The sequence below is a fragment of the Protomyctophum bolini genome (assembly GCF_963924005.1).
Source record: "Protomyctophum bolini genome assembly, chromosome: 15".
In the NCBI taxonomy this organism is placed as follows: Eukaryota; Metazoa; Chordata; class Actinopteri; order Myctophiformes; family Myctophidae; genus Protomyctophum; species Protomyctophum bolini.
This window is the reverse complement of record NC_137876.1, coordinates 14613160-14636445: the sequence shown is the minus strand read 5'-3', so window position 1 is coordinate 14636445 and position 23286 is coordinate 14613160. Positions and strand designations below refer to the sequence as shown.

Genomic DNA, 23286 nt, shown 5'->3' with positions numbered 1-23286 from the left:
CATCATTTTTGACGATTTGAAAAAAATGACGAAATGACAAAAACGATGGGTTATAGCCCATGTTTTTGAAATTTTGAAAAAAAAAGTTAGCCTCGTTTCTCATCATTTTGGACCATGGGCTATAGCCCATATCGTACGGCATACTATAGCGCGCCGTTTTTCATCATTTTTGAGGATTTGAAAAAAATGACAAAATGACAAAAACGATGGGTTATAGCCCATGTTTTTTGAAAATCTGAAAAAAAAAGTTATCCTCGTTTCTCATCATTTTGGACCATGGGCTATAGCCCATATGGTACGGCATACTATAGCACGCCATTTTTCATCATTTTTGAGGATTTGACAAAAATGACAAAATGAAAAAAACGATGGGTTATAGCCCATGTTTTTTGAAATTTTGAAAAAAAAAGTTATCCTCGTTTCTCATCATTTTGGACCATGGGCTATAGCCCATATGGTACGGCATACTATAGCACGCCGTTTTTCACCCCAAACAGTTTTTTATGCCCAGCACCCTGATCAAGAGAACTTGATTCAGCTGAAGGGGCACTTCCTGACGAGGGAACCTCCCGAGAGCACTTCAAGTCAAGGGACTGGTTTCAAAAAGGGCCCTTGAGCACGGCATGAAACCCCTCGAGTATATCTGACTGAACTAACTCTGCAAGCTACGTATCATTCATATAGAGAAAAAGTAATAATAAATAAATATTTGTCACAGGATTAAGTTTAAAGTAGGGCATTGATTTATGGGGGGACAGATGGAGGTACAGCACAACCTTTCTCTGGCTGTCAACATATTTTATACTGTGGATGCATTTGTCTCAAATGTTATCCCCTTGTGCCACCTTGTGGTTTAACAGAATAAATCATTCTGAAAGTGTCTAATTACATTTAAAATTACATTAACTATAAAAAACAAAGTATGAGACCCAAGAGGAGTAAATGCACTTATCTTTATTTAAATTACACTATATTACAGAAACAAAATGGCATTGCAATATACAAGTCTTCAAATTCAATAATTAATTGTTGATTAGATCAGGCCACATGGAATGGCCACACTGAGGGGAATGAGAGCTGTACACCGTTATAAAAACAAAAAAATGGACAGACATTTCACTGCTATAATTTGCATAAAATTGCAAAACGTTACATTGTTTCATTGATATGACACATTTGAAATTATCCTGTGGTGCACTGTGCTTCAAATTAGTATTCATTTATATTGTGTTGTACAGAAACAATCAATTATACACACTCACAACGCGTCGCAAGCTTGTAGATCAGCTATTTTTGACTGGCGACACATTGTACAAAGTATAAATCATCAGGTTCTAATTGCACAAAGCGATGTCCCAACTTCAGAATGGATTCATGTTCCTGAGAGATGTGATCTTAACATAATCAACCTGAATAAGTTAATAAAAATCTAGTCTTTTGCACACCAACAAAGGCGTAGAAGACCAGACGAGGAGCATCCAAACGTACGGAAAGAATGCAAGAAGGGTGTTTGACAACATTTGAAGGCAATGTGCAGGATTATTTTTTTTGTCCGCTTCTATGAAGTTTAAAACTATAAAAACTTGTAAATGATTGCGATCATCATAATTTACTAAATTGTATTTGTTTTGCACCTTGAAAATATAAAATGCACTACTGCTCGTCTAAAAACGATGACGATGAGGTGTCTGAAGTGTACATAAGCTTTGTGACTTTTCATAGTAGAATGCCAAACTGGTCAGCGCTCACTCTAACCCGGGGGCGTTGAAAGGGAGCCCTCACATGGTTGCGTTTGATCTTTCATTTGCTGACATTTTGTGGCATTTGATAGGATACCAATACTACTATACATTTTAATTTGTACATATGTCTGTTTTCTTTGCACAGTGCACTACAGCAGGTGTTCCCAAACTTTTTTGGACCAGGTACCCCTTTTGGGGTAGATATTTTTCCAGGTACCCCTGTATCACATATACAGATGTCTAAATGTAGACGTCTAAATGTAGGCGTCTAAATGTATACAGACGTCTAAATGTATACAGACGTCTAAATGTAGACGTCTAAATGTAGGCGTCTAAATGTATACAGACGTCTAAATGTAGACGTCTAAATGTGTACGTCTAAGTGTAGACGTCTAAATGTGTACGTCTTCTCTTATGGGGGTCCCTGGCATATCTTTTCAAATGGGGGTCCACGGGCTAAGTAGTGTCAATTTGGGGGTCCTTGACATGAAAAAGTTTGGGAACCACTGCTTTAAACACTTTATGAACATGAACAAAATAGATGGGTCCCCCCTGGAACTCCCTCAGGTACCCCTGGGGGTCCCCGGACCCCACTTTGGGAACCACTGCACTACAGTATACACAGGGCTTATTATTATAGCAAAAGTGCTCTAGAGAGAGGCTAAGAGATAAAACCAAGGCATACATAGCTTTGTTTTAGCTGTAAACAGTCATGGGTCAAATACAGGGGCTCCCAGCCTGTAAAACCAATCATCTTTCTCATGCAGCAACATTTCCATCCGGGACTATAGCCTTAGATGTCATTATCTCAGGTCACCAAAAAATGCTATGCTAGCTTGAAACCACGGACCGAGGACTATACGTCAAGGAAGCGTGGCAATGCTGACAGTCAGCATGGGGCTTTGCTTTACTCATGTATTCACTGTTTGGGGTCACCGTAGCTAGCTTAGCATCAATGGCCAGAGCATGAACGACGTGCTAGCCCAGACTAGTCCAGCACCCGTAACCTACGTGTTCCATCATTGTAGCCTTAAGTTGGGTTCGAGGCTTGCGTCAATAATGCCTCAGTCACCACAGCTTGATGTCACTCAGCTCCACGTCTCCCATGACCTCCAGCTGGTCAATGCTGCCGAGGTCCTGGACGCGATGTCGGAACTCAAACAGGTGGCAGCCGTTCACCGCCAGCTTGAACTGGTGGGGCTGGCACAGGATGAGAACCTGCAGGTAGAGCAACCAACCCCTTTAATTAATAGCTGCAGTTTTTAGTTTACTCTGCACTCAAAATACAGGAGCATATGATTATTCATGGTTACAAAATGGCATGCATTATTGTCTTAATATGATGTGGTTCAGGGGACCCCCAAATAGCTACTTTGAAATGGCTTTAAGAAAAAGTGTCCTTATTCTGCACTCGCATTTAATATTTCAATTTTAGTGACCTTCATAATGTCACTAAAAAGTCTTCTGAAAAACATTTTCAGACGCTGTCCATTTTGAAAGGTGAGTGAAGTAAGACGTTCTCAAATTCATCACTATGCCAGTGTGGCGCAGGTGATAAACCGGGGGTTTGTAAACAGGACATTCAGGGTTCAAGTCTCCTGTTATCCTCGTTTCTCATCATTTTGGACCATTGGCTATAGCCCATATCGTACAGCATACTATAGCGCGCCGTTTTTCATCATTTTTGAAGATTTTAAAAAAATGACGAAATGACAAAAACGATGGGTTATAGCCCATGTTTTTTGAAATTTTGAAAAAAAAAAATTATCCTCGTTTCTCATCATTTTGGACCATGGGCCTGTAAATGAACAACACAAAAACTAAGGCACTGGTGTCGGACTTCTGGTTTACCGGAACGGGGTTCAACTCCCTGCAGTGCCCTACTCAATGTGTTGTATTTACCGGAAAGGATGGGAAACATTAGCAAATTGCGGAGGATGGGAAAAATTAGCAAATTGCGGAGTGTTTAAAAAAAAACGATGGGTTATAGCCCATGTTTTTAGATTTTTTGTTTTGTTTTTAGAGTATTGCGGAAAGATTGCGGACGAATTGCGGAAAATGCGCAAATTGCGGAAATTGCGGAAATGTTAATTGCGGAAATTGCGGAATTGCGGAAATGGAAATGACGGAAATTGTGAAATTGCGGAAATATTAATTGCGGAAATTGCGGAAATCGTAATTGCGGAAATTGCGGAAATGGAAATTGCGGAATTGCGGAAATGGAAATTGCGGAAATGGGGAAATTGCGGAAATGGTAATTGCGGAAATTGTGAAATTGCGGAAATGTTAATTGCGGAAATTGCGGAAATCGTAATTGCGGAAATTGCGGAAATGGAAATTGCGGAATTGCGGAAATGGTAATTGCGGAATTGGGGAAATTGCGGAAATGGTAATTTCGGAAATTGCGGAATTATGGAAATTGCGGAAATGGAAATTGCGGAATTGGGGAAATTGCGGAAATGGAAATTGCGAAAATTGCGGAAATGGTAATTGCGGAAATTGCGGAATTATGGAAATTGCGGAAATTGCGGAATTATGGAAATTGCGTAAATGGTAATTGCGTAAATGTTAATTGCGGAAATTGCGGAATTGCGACAGGCTGACAGACGCGCACCTCAATCATTGCATGCACATCGCGCTCACCGCATACACACCCGACTTCAGTAAGCTTGCAAAGGAGAAGGTATGCCAAACGTCTCACTAGATTTATTTGGTATATTTTATTTTTTTGCTCTCAGATTTGAGCAGTTCCTTACTTTTTATGGAAGAAAGAAAAACGTTTGTTTAAAGTGGACCAAGTCATGCAATGCAAATGAAAGACATACTGTGTATCCCTATTCCCTGAATTTTATAGCTAAACGGACAGAATTTTATTTTATTTGAATGATGAAAATAAGACAGCTACTCATTGACAGACAGACAAATAACTACTCATGGACAGACAGACAGGCAGGCAGGCAGGCAAAGAGCTACTCATGTTATGTTATTATGTTATCACAGCTACTCATGTTATGTGCAATAATTTGTGCAGTTATGGAAACAGCTCTTTGTGTTTATGCAAGAAAATGTAACACATTTATTTATTTACATATTGTGTGCATGCACATTGTACTTTGATACATTTTGCGAAAATAAAGCAATTGAAAGAGAGAAGTTATCAAGTATCATTAATGTCGTAATTTTATCTACTGGCCCCTGGCCCCTTGCCATTTTTGTAATGTGGCCCACAGGTAAATCTACTTGAGTATCCCATGGGCCTGGATTTTTTTTTTCAAAATTTAAAAAAACATGGGCTATAACCCATCGTTTTTTTCATTTTTTCATTTCTTTCAAATCCTCAAAAATGATGAAAAACGGCGTGCCATAGTATGCCGTACGATATGGGCTATAGCCCACGGTCCAAAATGATGAGAAACGAGGCTAACTTTTTTTTTCAAAATTTCAAAAAACATGGGCTATAACCCATCGTTTTTTTCATTTTTTTCAAATCCTCAAAAATGATGAAAAACGGCGTGCCATAGTATGCCGTACGATATGGGCTATAGCCCACGGTCCAAAATGATGAGAAACGAGGCTAACTTTTTTTTTCAAAATTTCAAAAAACATGGGCTATAACCCATCGTTTTTTTCATTTTTTTCAAATCCTCAAAAATGATGAAAAACGGCGCGCTATAGTATGCCGTACGATATGGGCTATAGCCCATGGTCCAAAATGATGAGAAACGAGGATAACTTTTTTTTTCAAAATTTCAAAAAACATGGGCTATAACCCATCGTTTTTGTCATTTTGTCATTTTTTTCAAATCTTCAAAAATGATGAAAAACTGCGCGCTATATATGCCGTACGATATGGGCTATAGCCCACGGTCCAAAATGATGAGAAACGAGGCTAACTTTTTTTTTCAAAATTTCAAAAAACATGGGCTATAACCCATCGTTTTTGTCATTTCGTCATTTTTTTCAAATCCTCAAAAATGATGAAAAACGGCGCGCTATAGTATGCCGTACGATATGGGCTATAGCCCATGGTCCAAAATGATGAGAAACGACGATAACTTTTTTTTCCAAAATTTCAAAAAACATGGGCTATAACCCATCGTTTTTGTCATTTCGTCATTTTTTTCAAATCTTCAAAAATGATGAAAAACGGCGCGCTATAGTATGCCGTACGATATGGGCTATAGCCCACGGTCCAAAATGATGAGAAACGAGGCTAACTTTTTTTTTCAAAATTTCAAAAAACATGGGCTATAACCCATCGTTTTTGTCATTTCGTCATTTTTTTTAAATCTTCAAAAATGATGAAAAACGGCGCGCTATAGTATGCCGTACGATATGGGCTATAGCCCACGGTCCAAAATGATGAGAAACGAGGCTAACTTTTTTTTTCAAAATTTCAAAAAACATGGGCTATAACCCATCGTTTTTGTCATTTCGTCATTTTTTTCAAATCCTCAAAAATGATGAAAAACGGCGCGCTATAGTATGCCGTACGATATGGGCTATAGCCCATGGTCCAAAATGATGAGAAACGAGGCTAACTTTTTTTTTCAAAATTTCAAAAAACATGGGCTATAACCCATCGTTTTTGTCATTTCGTCATTTTTTTCAAATCCTCAAAAATGATGAAAAACGGCGCGCTATAGTATGCCGTACGATATGGGCTATAGCCCATGGTCCAAAATGATGAGAAACGACGATAACTTTTTTTTCCAAAATTTCAAAAAAAATGGGCTATAACCCATCGTTTTTGTCATTTCGTAATTTTTTTCTAATCTTCAAAAATGATGAAAAACGGCGCGCTATAGTATGCCGTACGATATGGGCTATAGCCCACGGTCCAAAATGATGAGAAACGAGGCTAACTTTTTTTTTCAAAATTTCAAAAAACATGGGCTATAACCCATCGTTTTTGTCATTTCATAATTTTTTTCAAATCTTCAAAAATGATGAAAAACGGCGCGCTATAGTATGCCGTACGATATGGGCTATAGCCCACGATCCAAAATGATGAGAAACGAGGCTAACTTTTTTTTTCAAAATTTCAAAAAACATGGGCTATAACCCATCGTTTTTGTCATTTTGTCATTTTTTTCAAATCTTCAAAAATGATGAAAAACGGCGCGCTATAGTATGCCGTACGATATGGGCTATAGCCCACGGTCCAAAATGATGAGAAACGAGGCTAACTTTTTTTTTCAAAATTTCAAAAAACATGGGCTATAACCCATCGTTTTTGTCATTTCGTCATTTTTTTCAAATCTTCAAAAATGATAAAAAACGGCGCGCTATAGTATGCCGTACGATATGGGCTATAGCCCATGGTCCAAAATGATGAGAAACGAGGCTAACTTCTTTTTTCAAAATTTCAAAAAACATGGGCTATAACCCATCGTTTTTTTCATTTTTTTCAAATCCTCAAAAATGATGAAAAACGGCGTGCCATAGTATGCCGTACGATATGGGCTATAGCCCACGGTCCAAAATGATGAGAAACGAGGCTAACTTTTTTTTTCAAAATTTCAAAAAACATGGGCTATAACCCATCGTTTTTGTCATTTCGTCATTTTTTTCAAATCCTCAAAAATGATGAAAAACGGCGCGCTATAGTATGCCGTACGATATGGGCTATAGCCCATGGTCCAAAATGATGAGAAACGACGATAACTTTTTTTTTCAAAATTTAAAAAAACATGGGCTATAACCCATCGTTTTTGTCATTTCGTCATTTTTTTCAAATCTTCAAAAATGATGAAAAACGGCGCGCTATAGTATGCCGTACGATATGGGCTATAGCCCACGGTCCAAAATGATGAGAAACGAGGCTAACTTTTTTTTTCAAAATTTCAAAAAACATGGGCTATAACCCATCGTTTTTGTCATTTCGTCATTTTTTTCAAATCTTCAAAAATGATGAAAAACGGCGCGCTATAGTATGCCGTACGATATGGGCTATAGCCCACGGTCCAAAATGATGAGAAACGAGGCTAACCTTTTTTTTCAAAATTTCAAAAAACATGGGCTATAACCCATCGTTTTTGTCATTTCGTCATTTTTTTCAAATCTTCAAAAATGATGAAAAACGGCGCGCTATATATGCCGTACGATATGGGCTATAGCCCACGGTCCAAAATGATGAGAAACGAGGCTAACTTTTTTTTTTTTTTTTTTAAAACATGGGCTATAACCCATCGTTTTTGTCATTTCGTCATTTTTTTCAAATCCTCAAAAATGATGAAAAACGGCGCGCTATAGTATGCCGTACGATATGGGCTATAGCCCATGGTCCAAAATGATGAGAAACGACGATAACTTTTTTTTTCAAAATTTCAAAAAACATGGGTTATAACCCATCGTTTTTGTCATTTCGTCATTTTTTTCAAATCTTCAAAAATGATGAAAAACGGCGCGCTATAGTATGCCGTACGATATGGGCTATAGCCCACGGTCCAAAATGATGAGAAACGAGGCTAACTTTTTTTTTCAAAATTTCAAAAAACATGGGCTATAACCCATCGTTTTTGTCATTTCGTCATTTTTTTCAAATCTTCAAAAATGATGAAAAACGGCGCGCTATAGTATGCCGTACGATATGGGCTATAGCCCACGGTCCAAAATGATGAGAAACGAGGCTAACTTTTTTTTTCAAAATTTCAAAAAACATGGGCTATAACCCATCGTTTTTGTCATTTCGTCTTTTTTTTCAAATCCTCAAAAATGATGAAAAACGGCGCGCTATAGTATGCCGTACGATATGGGCTATAGCCCATGGTCCAAAATGATGAGAAACGAGGCTAACTTTTTTTTCAAAATTTCAAAAAACATGGGCTATAACCCATCGTTTTTGTCATTTCGTCATTTTTTTCAAATCCTCAAAAATGATGAAAAACTGCGCACTATAGTATGCTGTACGATATGGGCTATAGCCCATGGTCCAAAATGATGAGAAACGACGATAACTTTTTTTTTCAAAATTTCAAAAAACATGGGCTATAACCCATCGTTTTTGTCATTTCGTCATTTTTTTCAAATCTTCAAAAATGATGAAAAACGGCGCGCTATAGTATGCCGTACGATATGGGCTATAGCCCACGGTCCAAAATGATGAGAAACGAGGCTAACTATTTTTTTCAAAATTTCAAAAAACATGGGCTATAACCCATCGTTTTTGTCATTTCGTCATTTTTTTCAAATCTTCAAAAATGATGAAAAACGGCGCGCTATAGTATGCCGTACGATATGGGCTATAGCCCACGATCCAAAATGATGAGAAACGAGGCTAACTTTTTTTTTCAAAATTTCAAAAAACATGGGCTATAACCCATCGTTTTTGTCATTTTGTCATTTTTTTCAAATCTTCAAAAATGATGAAAAACGGCGTGCTATAGTATGCCGTACGATATGGGCTATAGCCCACGGTCCAAAATGATGAGAAACGAGGCTAACTTTTTTTTTCAAAATTTCAAAAAACATGGGCTATAACCCATCGTTTTTGTCATTTCGTCATTTTTTTCAAATCTTCAAAAATGATGAAAAACGGCGCGCTATAGTATGCCGTACGATATGGGCTATAGCCCATGGTCCAAAATGATGAGAAACGACGATAACTTTTTTTTCCAAAATTTCAAAAGAAAATGGGCTATAAGTTATAACCCATCGTTTTTGTCATTTCGTCATTTTTTTCAAATCTTCAAAAATGATGAAAAACGGCGCGCTATAGTATGCCGTACGATATGGGCTATAGCCCACGGTCCAAAATGATGAGAAACGAGGCTAACTTTTTTTTTCAAAATTTCAAAAAACATGGGCTATAACCCATCGTTTTTGTCATTTCGTCATTTTTTTTAAATCTTCAAAAATGATGAAAAACGGCGCGCTATAGTATGCCGTACGATATGGGCTATAGCCCACGATCCAAAATGATGAGAAACGAGGCTAACTTTTTTTTTCAAAATTTCAAAAAACATGGGCTATAACCCATCGTTTTTGTCATTTCGTCATTTTTTTCAAATCTTCAAAAATGATGAAAAACGGCGTGCTATAGTATGCCGTACGATATGGGCTATAGCCCACGGTCCAAAATGATGAGAAACGAGGCTAACTTTTTTTTTCAAAATTTCAAAAAACATGGGCTATAACCCATCGTTTTTGTCATTTCGTCATTTTTTTCAAATCTTCAAAAATGATGAAAAACGGCGCGCTATAGTATGCCGTACGATATGGGCTATAGCCCATGGTCCAAAATGATGAGAAACGAGGCTAACTTTTTTTTTCAAAATTTCAAAAAACATGGGCTATAACCCATCGTTTTTGTCATTTCGTCATTTTTTTCAAATCTTCAAAAATGATGAAAAACGGCGCGCTATAGTATGCCGTACGATATGGGCTATAGCCCACGATCCAAAATGATGAGAAACGAGGCTAACTTTTTTTTCCAAAATTTCAAAAAACATGGGCTATAACCCATCGTTTTTGTCATTTCGTCATTTTTTTCAAATCTTCAAAAATGATGAAAAACGGCGCGCTATAGTATGCCGTACGATATGGGCTATAGCCCATGGTCCAAAATGATGAGAAACGACGATAACTTTTTTTTTTCAAAATTTCAAAAAACATGGGCTATAACCCATCGTTTTTGTCATTTCGTCATTTTTTTCAAATCTTCAAAAATGATGAAAAACGGCGCGCTATAGTATGCCGTACGATATGGGCTATAGCCCACGATCCAAAATGATGAGAAACGAGGCTAACTTTTTTTTCCAAAATTTCAAAAAACATGGGCTATAACCCATCGTTTTTGTCATTTCGTCATTTTTTTCAAATCTTCAAAAATGATGAAAAACGGCGCGCTATAGTATGCCGTACGATATGGGCTATAGCCCATGGTCCAAAATGATGAGAAACGACGATAACCTTTTTTTTTCAAAATTTCAAAAAACATGGGCTATAACCCATCGTTTTTGTCATTTCGTCATTTTTTTCAAATCTTCAAAAATGATGAAAAACGGCGCGCTATAGTATGCCGTACGATATGGGCTATAGCCCACGGTCCAAAATGATGAGAAACGAGGCTAACTTTTTTTTTCAAAATTTCAAAAAACATGGGCTATAACCCATCGTTTTTGTCATTTCGTCATTTTTTCAAATCTTCAAAAATGATGAAAAACGGCGCGCTATATATGCCGTACGATGTGGGCTATAACCCACGGTCCAAAATGATGAGAAACGAGGCTAACTTTTTTTTTTTTTTTTTCAAAAAACATGGGCTATAACCCATCGTTTTTGTCATTTCGTCATTTTTTTCAAATCCTCAAAAATGATGAAAAACGGCGCGCTATAGTATGCCGTACGATATGGGCTATAGCCCATGGTCCAAAATGATGAGAAACGACGATAACTTTTTTTTTCAAAATTTCAAAAAACATGGGCTATAACCCATCGTTTTTGTCATTTCGTCATTTTTTTCAAATCTTCAAAAATGATGAAAAACGGCGCGCTATAGTATGCCGTACGATATGGGCTATAGCCCACGGTCCAAAATGATGAGAAACGAGGCTAACTTTTTTTTTCAAAATTTCAAAAAACATGGGCTATAACCCATCGTTTTTGTCATTTCGTCATTTTTTTCAAATCTTCAAAAATGATGAAAAACGGCGCGCTATAGTATGCCGTACGATATGGGCTATAGCCCACGGTCCAAAATGATGAGAAACGAGGCTAACTTTTTTTTTCAAAATTTCAAAAAACATGGGCTATAACCCATCGTTTTTGTCATTTCGTCATTTTTTTCAAATCCTCAAAAATGATGAAAAACGGCGCGCTATAGTATGCCGTACGATATGGGCTATAGCCCATGGTCCAAAATGATGAGAAACGAGGCTAACTTTTTTTTCAAAATTTCAAAAAACATGGGCTATAACCCATCGTTTTTGTCATTTCGTCATTTTTTTCAAATCCTCAAAAATGATGAAAAACGGCGCGCTATAGTATGCTGTACGATATGGGCTATAGCCCATGGTCCAAAATGATGAGAAACGAGGCTAACTTTTTTTTTCAAAATTTCAAAAAACATAGGCTATAACCCATCGTTTTTGTCATTTCGTCATTTTTTTCAAATCTTCAAAAATGATGAAAAACGGCGCGCTATAGTATGCCGTACGATATGGGCTATAGCCCACGGTCCAAAATGATGAGAAACGAGGCTAACTTTTTTTTTTTTTTTTTCAAAAAACATGGGCTATAACCCATCGTTTTTGTCATTTCGTCATTTTTTTCAAATCCTCAAAAATGATGAAAAACGGCGCGCTATAGTATGCCGTACGATATGGGCTATAGCCCACGGTCCAAAATGATGAGAAACGAGGCTAACTTTTTTTCCCAAAATTTCAAAAAACATGGGCTATAACCCATCGTTTTTTTCATTTTTTTCTAATCCTCAAAAATGATGAAAAACGGCGTGCCATAGTATGCCGTACGATATGGGCTATAGCCCACGGTCCAAAATGATGAGAAACGAGGCTAACTTTTTTTTTCAAAATTTCAAAAAACATGGGCTATAACCCATCGTTTTTTTCAAATCCTCAAAAATGATGAAAAACGGCGCGCTATAGTATGCCGTACGATATGGGCTATAGCCCATGGTCCAAAATGATGAGAAACGAGGATAACTTTTTTTTTCAAAATTTCAAAAAACATGGGCTATAACCCATCGTTTTTGTCATTTCGTCTTTTTTTTCAAATCTTCAAAAATGATGAAAAACTGCGCGCTATATATGCCGTACGATATGGGCTATAGCCCACGGTCCAAAATGATGAGAAACGAGGCTAACTTTTTTTTTTTTTTTTTCAAAAAACATGGGCTATAACCCATCGTTTTTGTCATTTCGTCATTTTTTTCAAATCCTCAAAAATGATGAAAAACGGCGCGCTATAGTATGCTGTACGATATGGGCTATAGCCCATGTTCCAAAATGATGAGAAACGACGATAACTTTTTTTTTCAAAATTTCAAAAAACATGGGCTATAACCCATCGTTTTTGTCATTTCGTCATTTTTTTCAAATCTTCAAAAATGATGAAAAACGGCGCGCTATAGTATGCCGTACGATATGGGCTATAGCCCACGGTCCAAAATGATGAGAAACGAGGCTAACTATTTTTTTCAAAATTTCAAAAAACATGGGCTATAACCCATCGTTTTTTTCATTTTTTTCAAATCCTCAAAAATGATGAAAAACGGCGCACTATAGTATGCCGTACGATATGGGCTATAGCCCATGGTCCAAAATGATGAGAAACGAGGATAACTTTTTTTTTCAAAATTTCAAAAAACATGGGCTATAACCCATCGTTTTTGTCATTTCGTCATTTTTTTCAAATCTTCAAAAATGATGAAAAACTGCGCGCTATATATGCCGTACGATATGGGCTATAGCCCACGGTCCAAAATGATGAGAAACGAGGCTAACTTTTTTTTTCAAAATTTCAAAAACATGGGCTATAACCCATCGTTTTTGTCATTTCGTCATTTTTTTCAAATCTTCAAAAATGATGAAAAACGGCGCGCTATAGTATGCCGTACGATATGGGCTATAGCCCACCGTCCAAAATGATGAGAAACGAGGCTAACTTTTTTTTTCAAAATTTCAAAAAACATGGGCTATAACCCATCGTTTTTGTCATTTCGTCATTTTTTTCAAATCTTCAAAAATGATGAAAATTGGCGCGCTATATTATGCCGTACGATATGGGCTATAGCCCACGGTCCAAAATGATGAGAAACGAGGCTAACTTTTTTTTTTTTTTTTCAAAAAACATGGGCTATAACCCATCGTTTTTGTCATTTCGTCATTTTTTTCAAATCCTCAAAAATGATGAAAAACGGCGTGCCATAGTATGCCGTACGATATGGGCTATAGCCCACGGTCCAAAATGATGAGAAACGAGGCTAACTTTTTTTTTCAAAATTTCAAAAAACATGGGCTATAACCCATCGTTTTTTTCAAATCCTCAAAAATGATGAAAAACGGCGCGCTATAGTATGCCGTACGATATGGGCTATAGCCCACGGTCCAAAATGATGAGAAACGAGGCTAACTTTTTTTTTCAAAATTTCAAAAAACATGGGCTATAACCCATCGTTTTTTTCAAATCCTCAAAAATGATGAAAAACGGCGCGCTATAGTATGCCGTACGATATGGGCTATGATCCAAAATGATGAGAAACGACGATAACTTTTTTTCCCAAAATTTCAAAAAACATGGGCTATAACCCATCGTTTTTGTCATTTCGTCATTTTTTTCAAATCTTCAAAAATGATGAAAAACTGCGCGCTATATATGCCGTACGATATGGGCTATAGCCCACGGTCCAAAATGATGAGAAACGAGGCTAACTTTTTTTTTCAAAATTTCAAAAAACATGGGCTATAACCCATCGTTTTTTTCATTTTTTTCAAATCCTCAAAAATGATGAAAAACGGCGCGCTATAGTATGCCGTACGATATGGGCTATAGCCCATGGTCCAAAATGATGAGAAACGACGATAACTTTTTTTTTCAAAATTTCAAAAAACATGGGCTATAACCCATCGTTTTTGTCATTTCGTCATTTTTTTCAAATCTTCAAAAATGATGAAAAACGGCGCGCTATAGTATGCCGTACGATATGGGCTATAGCCCACGGTCCAAAATGATGAGAAACGAGGCTAACTTTTTTTTTCAAAATTTCAAAAAACATGGGCTATAACCCATCGTTTTTGTCATTTCGTCATTTTTTTTTAATCTTCAAAAATGATGAAAAACGGCGCGCTATAGTATGCCGTACGATATGGGCTATAGCCCACGGTCCAAAATGATGAGAAACGAGGCTAACTTTTTTTTTCAAAATTTCAAAAAACATGGGCTATAACCCATCGTTTTTGTCATTTCGTCATTTTTTTCAAATCCTCAAAAATGATGAAAAACGGCGCGCTATAGTATGCCGTACGATATGGGCTATAGCCCATGGTCCAAAATGATGAGAAACGAGGCTAACTTTTTTTTCAAAATTTCAAAAAACATGGGCTATAACCCATCGTTTTTGTCATTTCGTAATTTTTTTCAAATCCTCAAAAATGATGAAAAACGGCGCGCTATAGTATGCCGTACGATATGGGCTATAGCCCACGGTCCAAAATGATGAGAAACGAGGCTAACTTTTTTTTTCAAAATTTCAAAAAACATGGGCTATAACCCATCGTTTTTTTCATTTTTTTCAAATCCTCAAAAATGATGAAAAACGGCGCGCTATAGTATGCCGTACGATATGGGCTATAGCCCATGGTCCAAAATGATGAGAAACGACGATAACTTTTTTTTTCAAAATTTCAAAAAACATGGGCTATAACCCATCGTTTTTGTCATTTCGTCATTTTTTTCAAATCTTCAAAAATGATGAAAAACGGCGCGCTATAGTATGCCGTACGATATGGGCTATAGCCCACGGTCCAAAATGATGAGAAACGAGGCTAACTTTTTTTTTCAAAATTTCAAAAAACATGGGCTATAACCCATCGTTTTTGTCATTTCGTCATTTTTTTTTAATCTTCAAAAATGATGAAAAACGGCGCGCTATAGTATGCCGTACGATATGGGCTATAGCCCACGGTCCAAAATGATGAGAAACGAGGCTAACTTTTTTTTTCAAAATTTCAAAAAACATGGGCTATAACCCATCGTTTTTGTCATTTCGTCATTTTTTTCAAATCCTCAAAAATGATGAAAAACGGCGCGCTATAGTATGCCGTACGATATGGGCTATAGCCCATGGTCCAAAATGATGAGAAACGAGGCTAACTTTTTTTTCAAAATTTCAAAAAACATGGGCTATAACCCATCGTTTTTGTCATTTCGTAATTTTTTTCAAATCCTCAAAAATGATGAAAAACGGCGCGCTATAGTATGCCGTACGATATGGGCTATAGCCCACGGTCCAAAATGATGAGAAACGAGGCTAACTTTTTTTTTCAAAATTTCAAAAAACATGGGCTATAACCCATCGTTTTTGTCATTTCGTCATTTTTTTCAAATCTTCAAAAATGATGAAAAACGGCGCGCTATAGTATGCCGTACGATATGTGACCAGTGCCAGTATTTTCAACCACAACTCGGCAGTATTGAAACTGTACAAATGACCAAAATACAAATTATTATTTTTTTTGGTGGTTTTCGTTTTTAGCCACATTAACACAGTTGGAATGTTAAAGAATGTTTTTATTCCATCAGAAAGTCGTTTTAGTGTCATTAAGTCGTTGTAATTGCTTAAACATGTCACTATGTCTAATGTTATAACGATTGGGTTAACCAATGCTAACCAATGCTAACCAGAAAATACAGCTTTCCTGCTAAAGTATGCAAATTCCGCTAAAATCCGCCTTTTGTACACAATCGTTTTTGAAGATAATACTAGTCTTTTACTAACTGGCTAAAAGAAATAGCAGAGAAAGAAGTATTAACCATCGTATTTTGTAAAAAGTGTGTTTATTTTTGGTCCGCCTAAAGCTAATGTTCCAGAAGGGGCACTGGTGAATCATAACAAAGGGACATGCTGAAAATGGCTTCCTGTTTCCAATAGCAGAAGAAGAAGACTTGGATTAATTTAATGTAAACATTGTAAAATTGTCACCATAACGTGGCTATTATTAGTTGCTTTGGAATGTACCTGCCATGAAAATTTAAGTCATAATAACACAGATCACATCGATATGTAATATAGCGCGATATGTACTTGTTTTAGCTGCAGGATTGATAACAATATAATGCTAAATGTTGCTAAAAGCTATCGTCGCGGGGTTGCCAGGTTCTGAGAAAAAAGCAACCCGGTATATGAAAACAAGCCCAAAATAATCGTTTTTTCATACTACAAAATGCCAAATAAATACAGTAGCCTATTTAAAAAAGGAGAGATAACAGGAAAACTATCAAGATAACAACATTATCTAATTGTGTAGACTTATTGGTACAGTAGGCCTATGCATTACTTTTCTTTAGAAACAAGGTCAACTAATTATAATAAGCGGACATGGCAACACTGCTTGTTGACTAATGGAGGAATGAAGGGAAAACAGCGCCCCCTAAAGTCACAGATCACTGCTGAAATCTTTGAAGGTGGAATGCTCTATTTTGACATTTCTGATTCACTAGGTTTCAAATGGTCATATCTTCTTCATTTCCCCCCAATTTCATTGAGCAATACATCATATGAAAGGTTACAGTGTGCAGTTTCATAATATGTAAAGAACTGAAAAATGAAAAATGCCCCCTTGTATATTAAACCACTGTCCCTGGTCACATATGGGCTATAGCCCACGGTCCAAAATGATGAGAAACGAGGCTAACTTTTTTTTTCAAAATTTCAAAAAACATGGGCTATAACCCATCGTTTTTGTCATTTCGTCATTTTTTTCAAATCTTCAAAAATGATGAAAAACGGCGCGCTATAGTATGCCGTACGATATGGGCTATAGCCCACGGTCCAAAATGATGAGAAACGAGGCTAACTTTTTTTTCAAAATTTCAAAAAACATGGGCTATAACCCATCGTTTTTGTCATTTCGTCATTTTTTTCAAATCCTCAAAAATGATGAAAAACGGCGCGCTATAGTATGCCGTACGATATGGGCTATAGCCCATGGTCCAAAATGATGAGAAACGACGATAACTTTTTTTTTCAAAATTTCAAAAAACATGGGCTATAACCCATCGTTTTTGTCATTTCGTCATTTTTTTCAAATCTTCAAAAATGATGAAAAACGGCGAGCTATAGTATGCCGTACGATATGGGCTATAGCCCACGGTCCAAAATGATGAGAAACGAGGCTAACTTTTTTTTTCAAATTTTCAAAAAACATGGGCTATAACCCATCGTTTTTGTCATTTCGTCATTTTTTTCAAATCTTCAAAAATGATGAAAAACGGCGCGCTATAGTATGCCGTACGATATGGGCTATAGCCCACGGTCCAAAATGATGAGAAACGAGGCTAACTTTTTTTTTCAAAATTTCAAAAAACATGGGCTATAACCCATCGTTTTTGTCATTTCGTCATTTTTTTCAAATCCTCAAAAATGATGAAAAACGGCGCGCTATAGTATGCCGTACGATATGGGCTATAGCCCATGGTCCAAAATGATGAGAAACGAGGCTAACTTTTTTTTCAAAATTTCAAAAAACATGGGCTATAACCCATCGTTTTTGTCATTTCGTCATTTTTTTCAAATCCTCAAAAATGATGAAAAACGGCGCGCTATAGTATGCTGTACGATATGGGCTATAGCCCATGGTCCAAAATGATGAGAAACGACGATAACTTTTTTTTTCAAAATTTAAAAAAACATGGGCTATAACCCATCGTTTTTGTCATTTCGTCATTTTTTTCAAATCTTCAAAAATGATGAAAAACGGCGCGCTATAGTATGCCGTACGATATGGGCTATAGCCCACGGTCCAAAATGATGAGAAACGAGGATAACTATTTTTTTCAAAATTTCAAAAAACATGGGCTATAACCCATCGTTTTTGTCATTTCGTCATTTTTTTCAAATCTTCAAAAATGATGAAAAACGGCGTGCTATAGTATGCCGTACGATATGGGCTATAGCCCACGGTCCAAAATGATGAGAAACGAGGCTAACTTCTTTTTTCAAAATTTCAAAAAACATAGGCTATAACCCATCGTTTTTGTCATTTCGTCATTTTTTTCAAATCTTCAAAAATGATGAAAAACGGCGCGCTATAGTATGCCGTACGATATGGGCTATAGCCCACGGTCCAAAATGATGAGAAACGAGGCTAACTTTTTTTTTTTTTTTTTCAAAAAACATGGGCTATAACCCATCGTTTTTGTCATTTCGTCATTTTTTTCAAATCCTCAAAAATGATGAAAAACGGCGCGCTATAGTATGCCGTACGATATGGGCTATAGCCCACGGTCCAAAATGATGAGAAACGAGGCTAACTTTTTTTTTCAAAATTTCAAAAAACATGGGCTATAACCCATCGTTTTTTTCAAATCCTCAAAAAATGATGAAAAACGGCGCGCTATAGTATGCCGTACGATATGGGCTATAGCCCACGGTCCAAAATGATGAGAAACGAGGCTAACTTTTTCTTTCAAAATTTCAAAAAACATGGGCTATAACCCATCGTTTTTTTCAAATCCTCAAAAATGATGAAAAACGGCGCGCTATAGTATGCCGTACGATATGGGCTATGATCCAAAATGATGAGAAACGACGATAACTTTTTTTCCCAAAATTTCAAAAAACATGGGCTATAACCCATCGTTTTTGTCATTTCGTCATTTTTTTCAAATCTTCAAAAATGATGAAAAACTGCGCGCTATATATGCCGTACGATATGGGCTATAGCCCACGGTTTTTTTTCAAAATTTCAAAAAACATGGGCTATAACCCATCGTTTTTTTCATTTTTTTCAAATCCTCAAAAATGATGAAAAACGGCGCGCTATAGTATGCCGTACGATATGGGCTATAGCCCATGGTCCAAAATGATGAGAAACGACGATAACTTTTTTTTTCAAAATTTCAAAAAACATGGGCTATAACCCATCGTTTTTGTCATTTCGTCATTTTTTTCAAATCTTCAAAAATGATGAAAAACGGCGCGCTATAGTATGCCGTACGATATGGGCTATAGCCCACGGTCTAAAATGATGAGAAACGAGGCTAACTTTTTTTTTCAAAATTTCAAAAAACATGGGCTATAACCCATCGTTTTTGTCATTTCGTCATTTTTTTTAAATCTTCAAAAATGATGAAAAACGGCGCGCTATAGTATGCCGTACGATATGGGCTATAGCCCACGGTCCAAAATGATGAGAAACGAGGCTAACTTTCTTTTTCAAAATTTCAAAAAACATGGGCTATAACCCATCGTTTTTGTCATTTCGTCATTTTTTTCAAATCCTCAAAAATGATGAAAAACGGCGCGCTATAGTATGCCGTACGATATGGGCTATAGCCCATGGTCCAAAATGATGAGAAACGAGGCTAACTTTTTTTTTCAAAATTTCAAAAAACATGGGCTATAACCCATCGTTTTTGTCATTTCGTCATTTTTTTCAAATCTTCAAAAATGATGAAAAACGGCGCGCTATAGTATGCCGTACGATATGTGACCAGTGCCAGTATTTTCAACCACAACTCGGCAGTATTGAAACTGTACAAATGACCAAAATACAAATTATTATTTTTTTTGGTGGTTTTCGTTTTTAGCCACATTAACACAGTTGGAATGTTAAAGAATGTTTTTATTCCATCAGAAAGTCGTTTTAGTGTCATTAAGTCGTTGTAATTGCTTAAACATGTCACTATGTCTAATGTTATAACGATTGGGTTAACCAATGCTAACCAATGCTAACCAGAAAATACAGCTTTCCTGCTAAAGTATGCAAATTCCGCTAAAATCCGCCTTTTGTACACAATCGTTTTTGAAGATAATACTAGTCTTTTACTAACTGGCTAAAAGAAATAGCAGAGAAAGAAGTATTAACCATCGTATTTTGTAAAAAGTGTGTTTATTTTTGGTCCGCCTAAAGCTAATGTTCCAGAAGGGGCACTGGTGAATCATAACAAAGGGACATGCTGAAAATGGCTTCCTGTTTCCAATAGCAGAAGAAGAAGACTTGGATTAATTTAATGTAAACATTGTAAAATTGTCACCATAACGTGGCTATTATTAGTTGCTTTGGAATGTACCTGCCATGAAAATTTAAGTCATAATAACACAGATCACATCGATATGTAATATAGCGCGATATGTACTTGTTTTAGCTGCAGGATTGATAACAATATAATGCTAAATGTTGCTAAAAGCTATCGTCGCGGGGTTGCCAGGTTCTGAGAAATAAGCAACCCGGTATATGAAAACAAGCCCAAAATAATCGTTTTTTCATACTACAAAATGCCAAATAAATACAGTAGCCTATTTAAAAAAGGAGAGATAACAGGAAAACTATCAAGATAACAACATTATCTAATTGTGTAGACTTATTGGTACAGTAGGCCTATGCATTACTTTTCTTTAGAAACAAGGTCAACTAATTATAATAAGCGGACATGGCAACACTGCTTGTTGACTAATGGAGGAATGAAGGGAAAACAGCGCCCCCTAAAGTCACAGATCACTGCTGAAATCTTTGAAGGTGGAATGCTCTATTTTGACATTTCTGATTCACTAGGTTTCAAATGGTCATATCTTCTTCATTTCCCCCCAATTTCATTGAGCAATACATCATATGAAAGGTTACAGTGTGCAGTTTCATAATATGTAAAGAACTGAAAAATGAAAAATGCCCCCTTATATATTAAACCACTGTCCCTGGTCACATATGGGCTATAGCCCACGGTCCAAAATGATGAGAAACGAGGCTAACTTTTTTTTTCAAAATTTCAAAAAACATGGGCTATAACCCATCGTTTTTGTCATTTCGTCATTTTTTTAAAATCCTCAAAAATGATGAAAAACGGCGCGCTATAGTATGCCGTACGATATGGGCTATAGCCCACGGTCCAAAATGATGAGAAACGAGGCTAACTTTTTTTTTCAAAATTTCAAAAAACATGGGCTATAACCCATCGTTTTTGTCATTTCGTCATTTTTTTCAAATCCTCAAAAATGATGAAAAACGGCGCGCTATAGTATGCCGTACGATATGGGCTATAGCCCACGGTCCAAAATGATGAGAAACGAGGCTAACTTTTTTTTTCAAAATTTCAAAAAACATGGGCTATAACCCATCGTTTTTGTCATTTCGTCATTTTTTTCAAATCTTCAAAAATGATGAAAAACGGCGCGCTATAGTATGCCGTACGATATGGGCTATAGCCCACGGTCCAAAATGATGAGAAACGAGGCTAACTTTTTTTTTCAAATTTTCAAAAAACATGGGCTATAACCCATCGTTTTTGTCATTTCGTCATTTTTTTCAAATCCTCAAAAATGATGAAAAACGGCGCGCTATAGTATGCCGTACGATATGGGCTATAGCCCATGGTCCAAAATGATGAGAAACGAGGCTAACTTTTTTTTTCAAAATTTCAAAAAACATGGGCTATAACCCATCGTTTTTGTCATTTCGTAATTTTTTTCAAATCCTCAAAAATGATGAAAAACGGCGCGCTATAGTATGCCGTACGATATGGGCTATAGCCCACGGTCCAAAATGATGAGAAACGAGGCTAACTTTTTTTTTCAAAATTTCAAAAAACATGGGCTATAACCCATCGTTTTTTTCATTTCGTCATTTTTTTCAAATCTTCAAAAATGATGAAAAACGGCGCGCTATAGTATGCCGTACGATATGGGCTATAGCCCACGGTCCAAAATGATGAGAAACGAGGCTATCTTTTTTTTTCAAAATTTCAAAAAAAATGGGCTATAACCCATCGTTTTTGTCATTTCGTCATTTTTTTCAAATCCTCAAAAATGATGAAAAACGGCGCGCTATAGTATGCCGTACGATATGGGCTATAGCCCATGGTCCAAAATGATGAGAAACGACGATAACTTTTTTTTTCAAAATTTCAAAAAACATGGGCTATAACCCATCGTTTTTGTCATTTCGTAATTTTTTTCAAATCCTCAAAAAAGATGAAAAACGGCGCGCTATAGTATGCCGTACGATATGGGCTATAGCCCATGGTCCAAAATGATGAGAAACGAGGCTAACTTTTTTTTCAAAATTTCAAAAAACATGGGCTATAACCCATCGTTTTTGTCATTTCGTCATTTTTTCAAATCCTCAAAAATGATGAAAAACGGCGCGCTATAGTATGCCGTACGATATGGGCTATAGCCCATGGTCCAAAATGATGAGAAACGACGATAACTTTTTTTTGAAAATTTCAAAAACATGGGCTATAACCCATCGTTTTTGTCATTTCGTAATTTTTTTCAAATCCTCAAAAATGATGAAAAACGGCGCGCTATAGTATGCCGTACGATATGGGCTATAGCCCACGGTCCAAAATGATGAGAAACGAGGCTAACTTTTTTTTTCAAAATTTCAAAAAAAATGGGCTATAACCCATCGTTTTTGTCATTTCGTCATTTTTTTCAAATCCTCAAAAATGATGAAAAACGGCGCGCTATAGTATGCCGTACGATATGGGCTATAGCCCATGGTCCAAAATGATGAGAAACGACGATAACTTTTTTTTTCAAAATTTCAAAAAACATGGGCTATAACCCATCGTTTTTGTCATTTCGTAATTTTTTTCAAATCCTCAAAAAAGATGAAAAACGGCGCGCTATAGTATGCCGTACGATATGGGCTATAGCCCATGGTCCAAAATGATGAGAAACGAGGCTAACTTTTTTTTCAAAATTTCAAAAAACATGGGCTATAACCCATCGTTTTTGTCATTTCGTCATTTTTTCAAATCCTCAAAAATGATGAAAAACGGCGCGCTATAGTATGCCGTACGATATGGGCTATAGCCCATGGTCCAAAATGATGAGAAACGACGATAACTTTTTTTTGAA

The 23286-nt window shown here is 36.6% G+C and overlaps 1 protein-coding gene across 1 annotated transcript in view; it reads right to left on the bottom strand.

The window, feature by feature from the left end:
• Window positions 1–2810: 2810 nt before the first annotated feature.
• The window catches only part of lgals8b (galectin 8b), a gene marked incomplete at both ends in the record, with an annotated part of 28331 nt that continues 7855 nt past the window's right edge, over window positions 2811–23286 (bottom strand). The window contains one exon of the mRNA XM_080783798.1: window positions 2811–2960. Coding sequence (XP_080639924.1) covers window positions 2811–2960 — 150 coding nt within the window. The remainder of the gene's footprint in view (window positions 2961–23286) is intronic.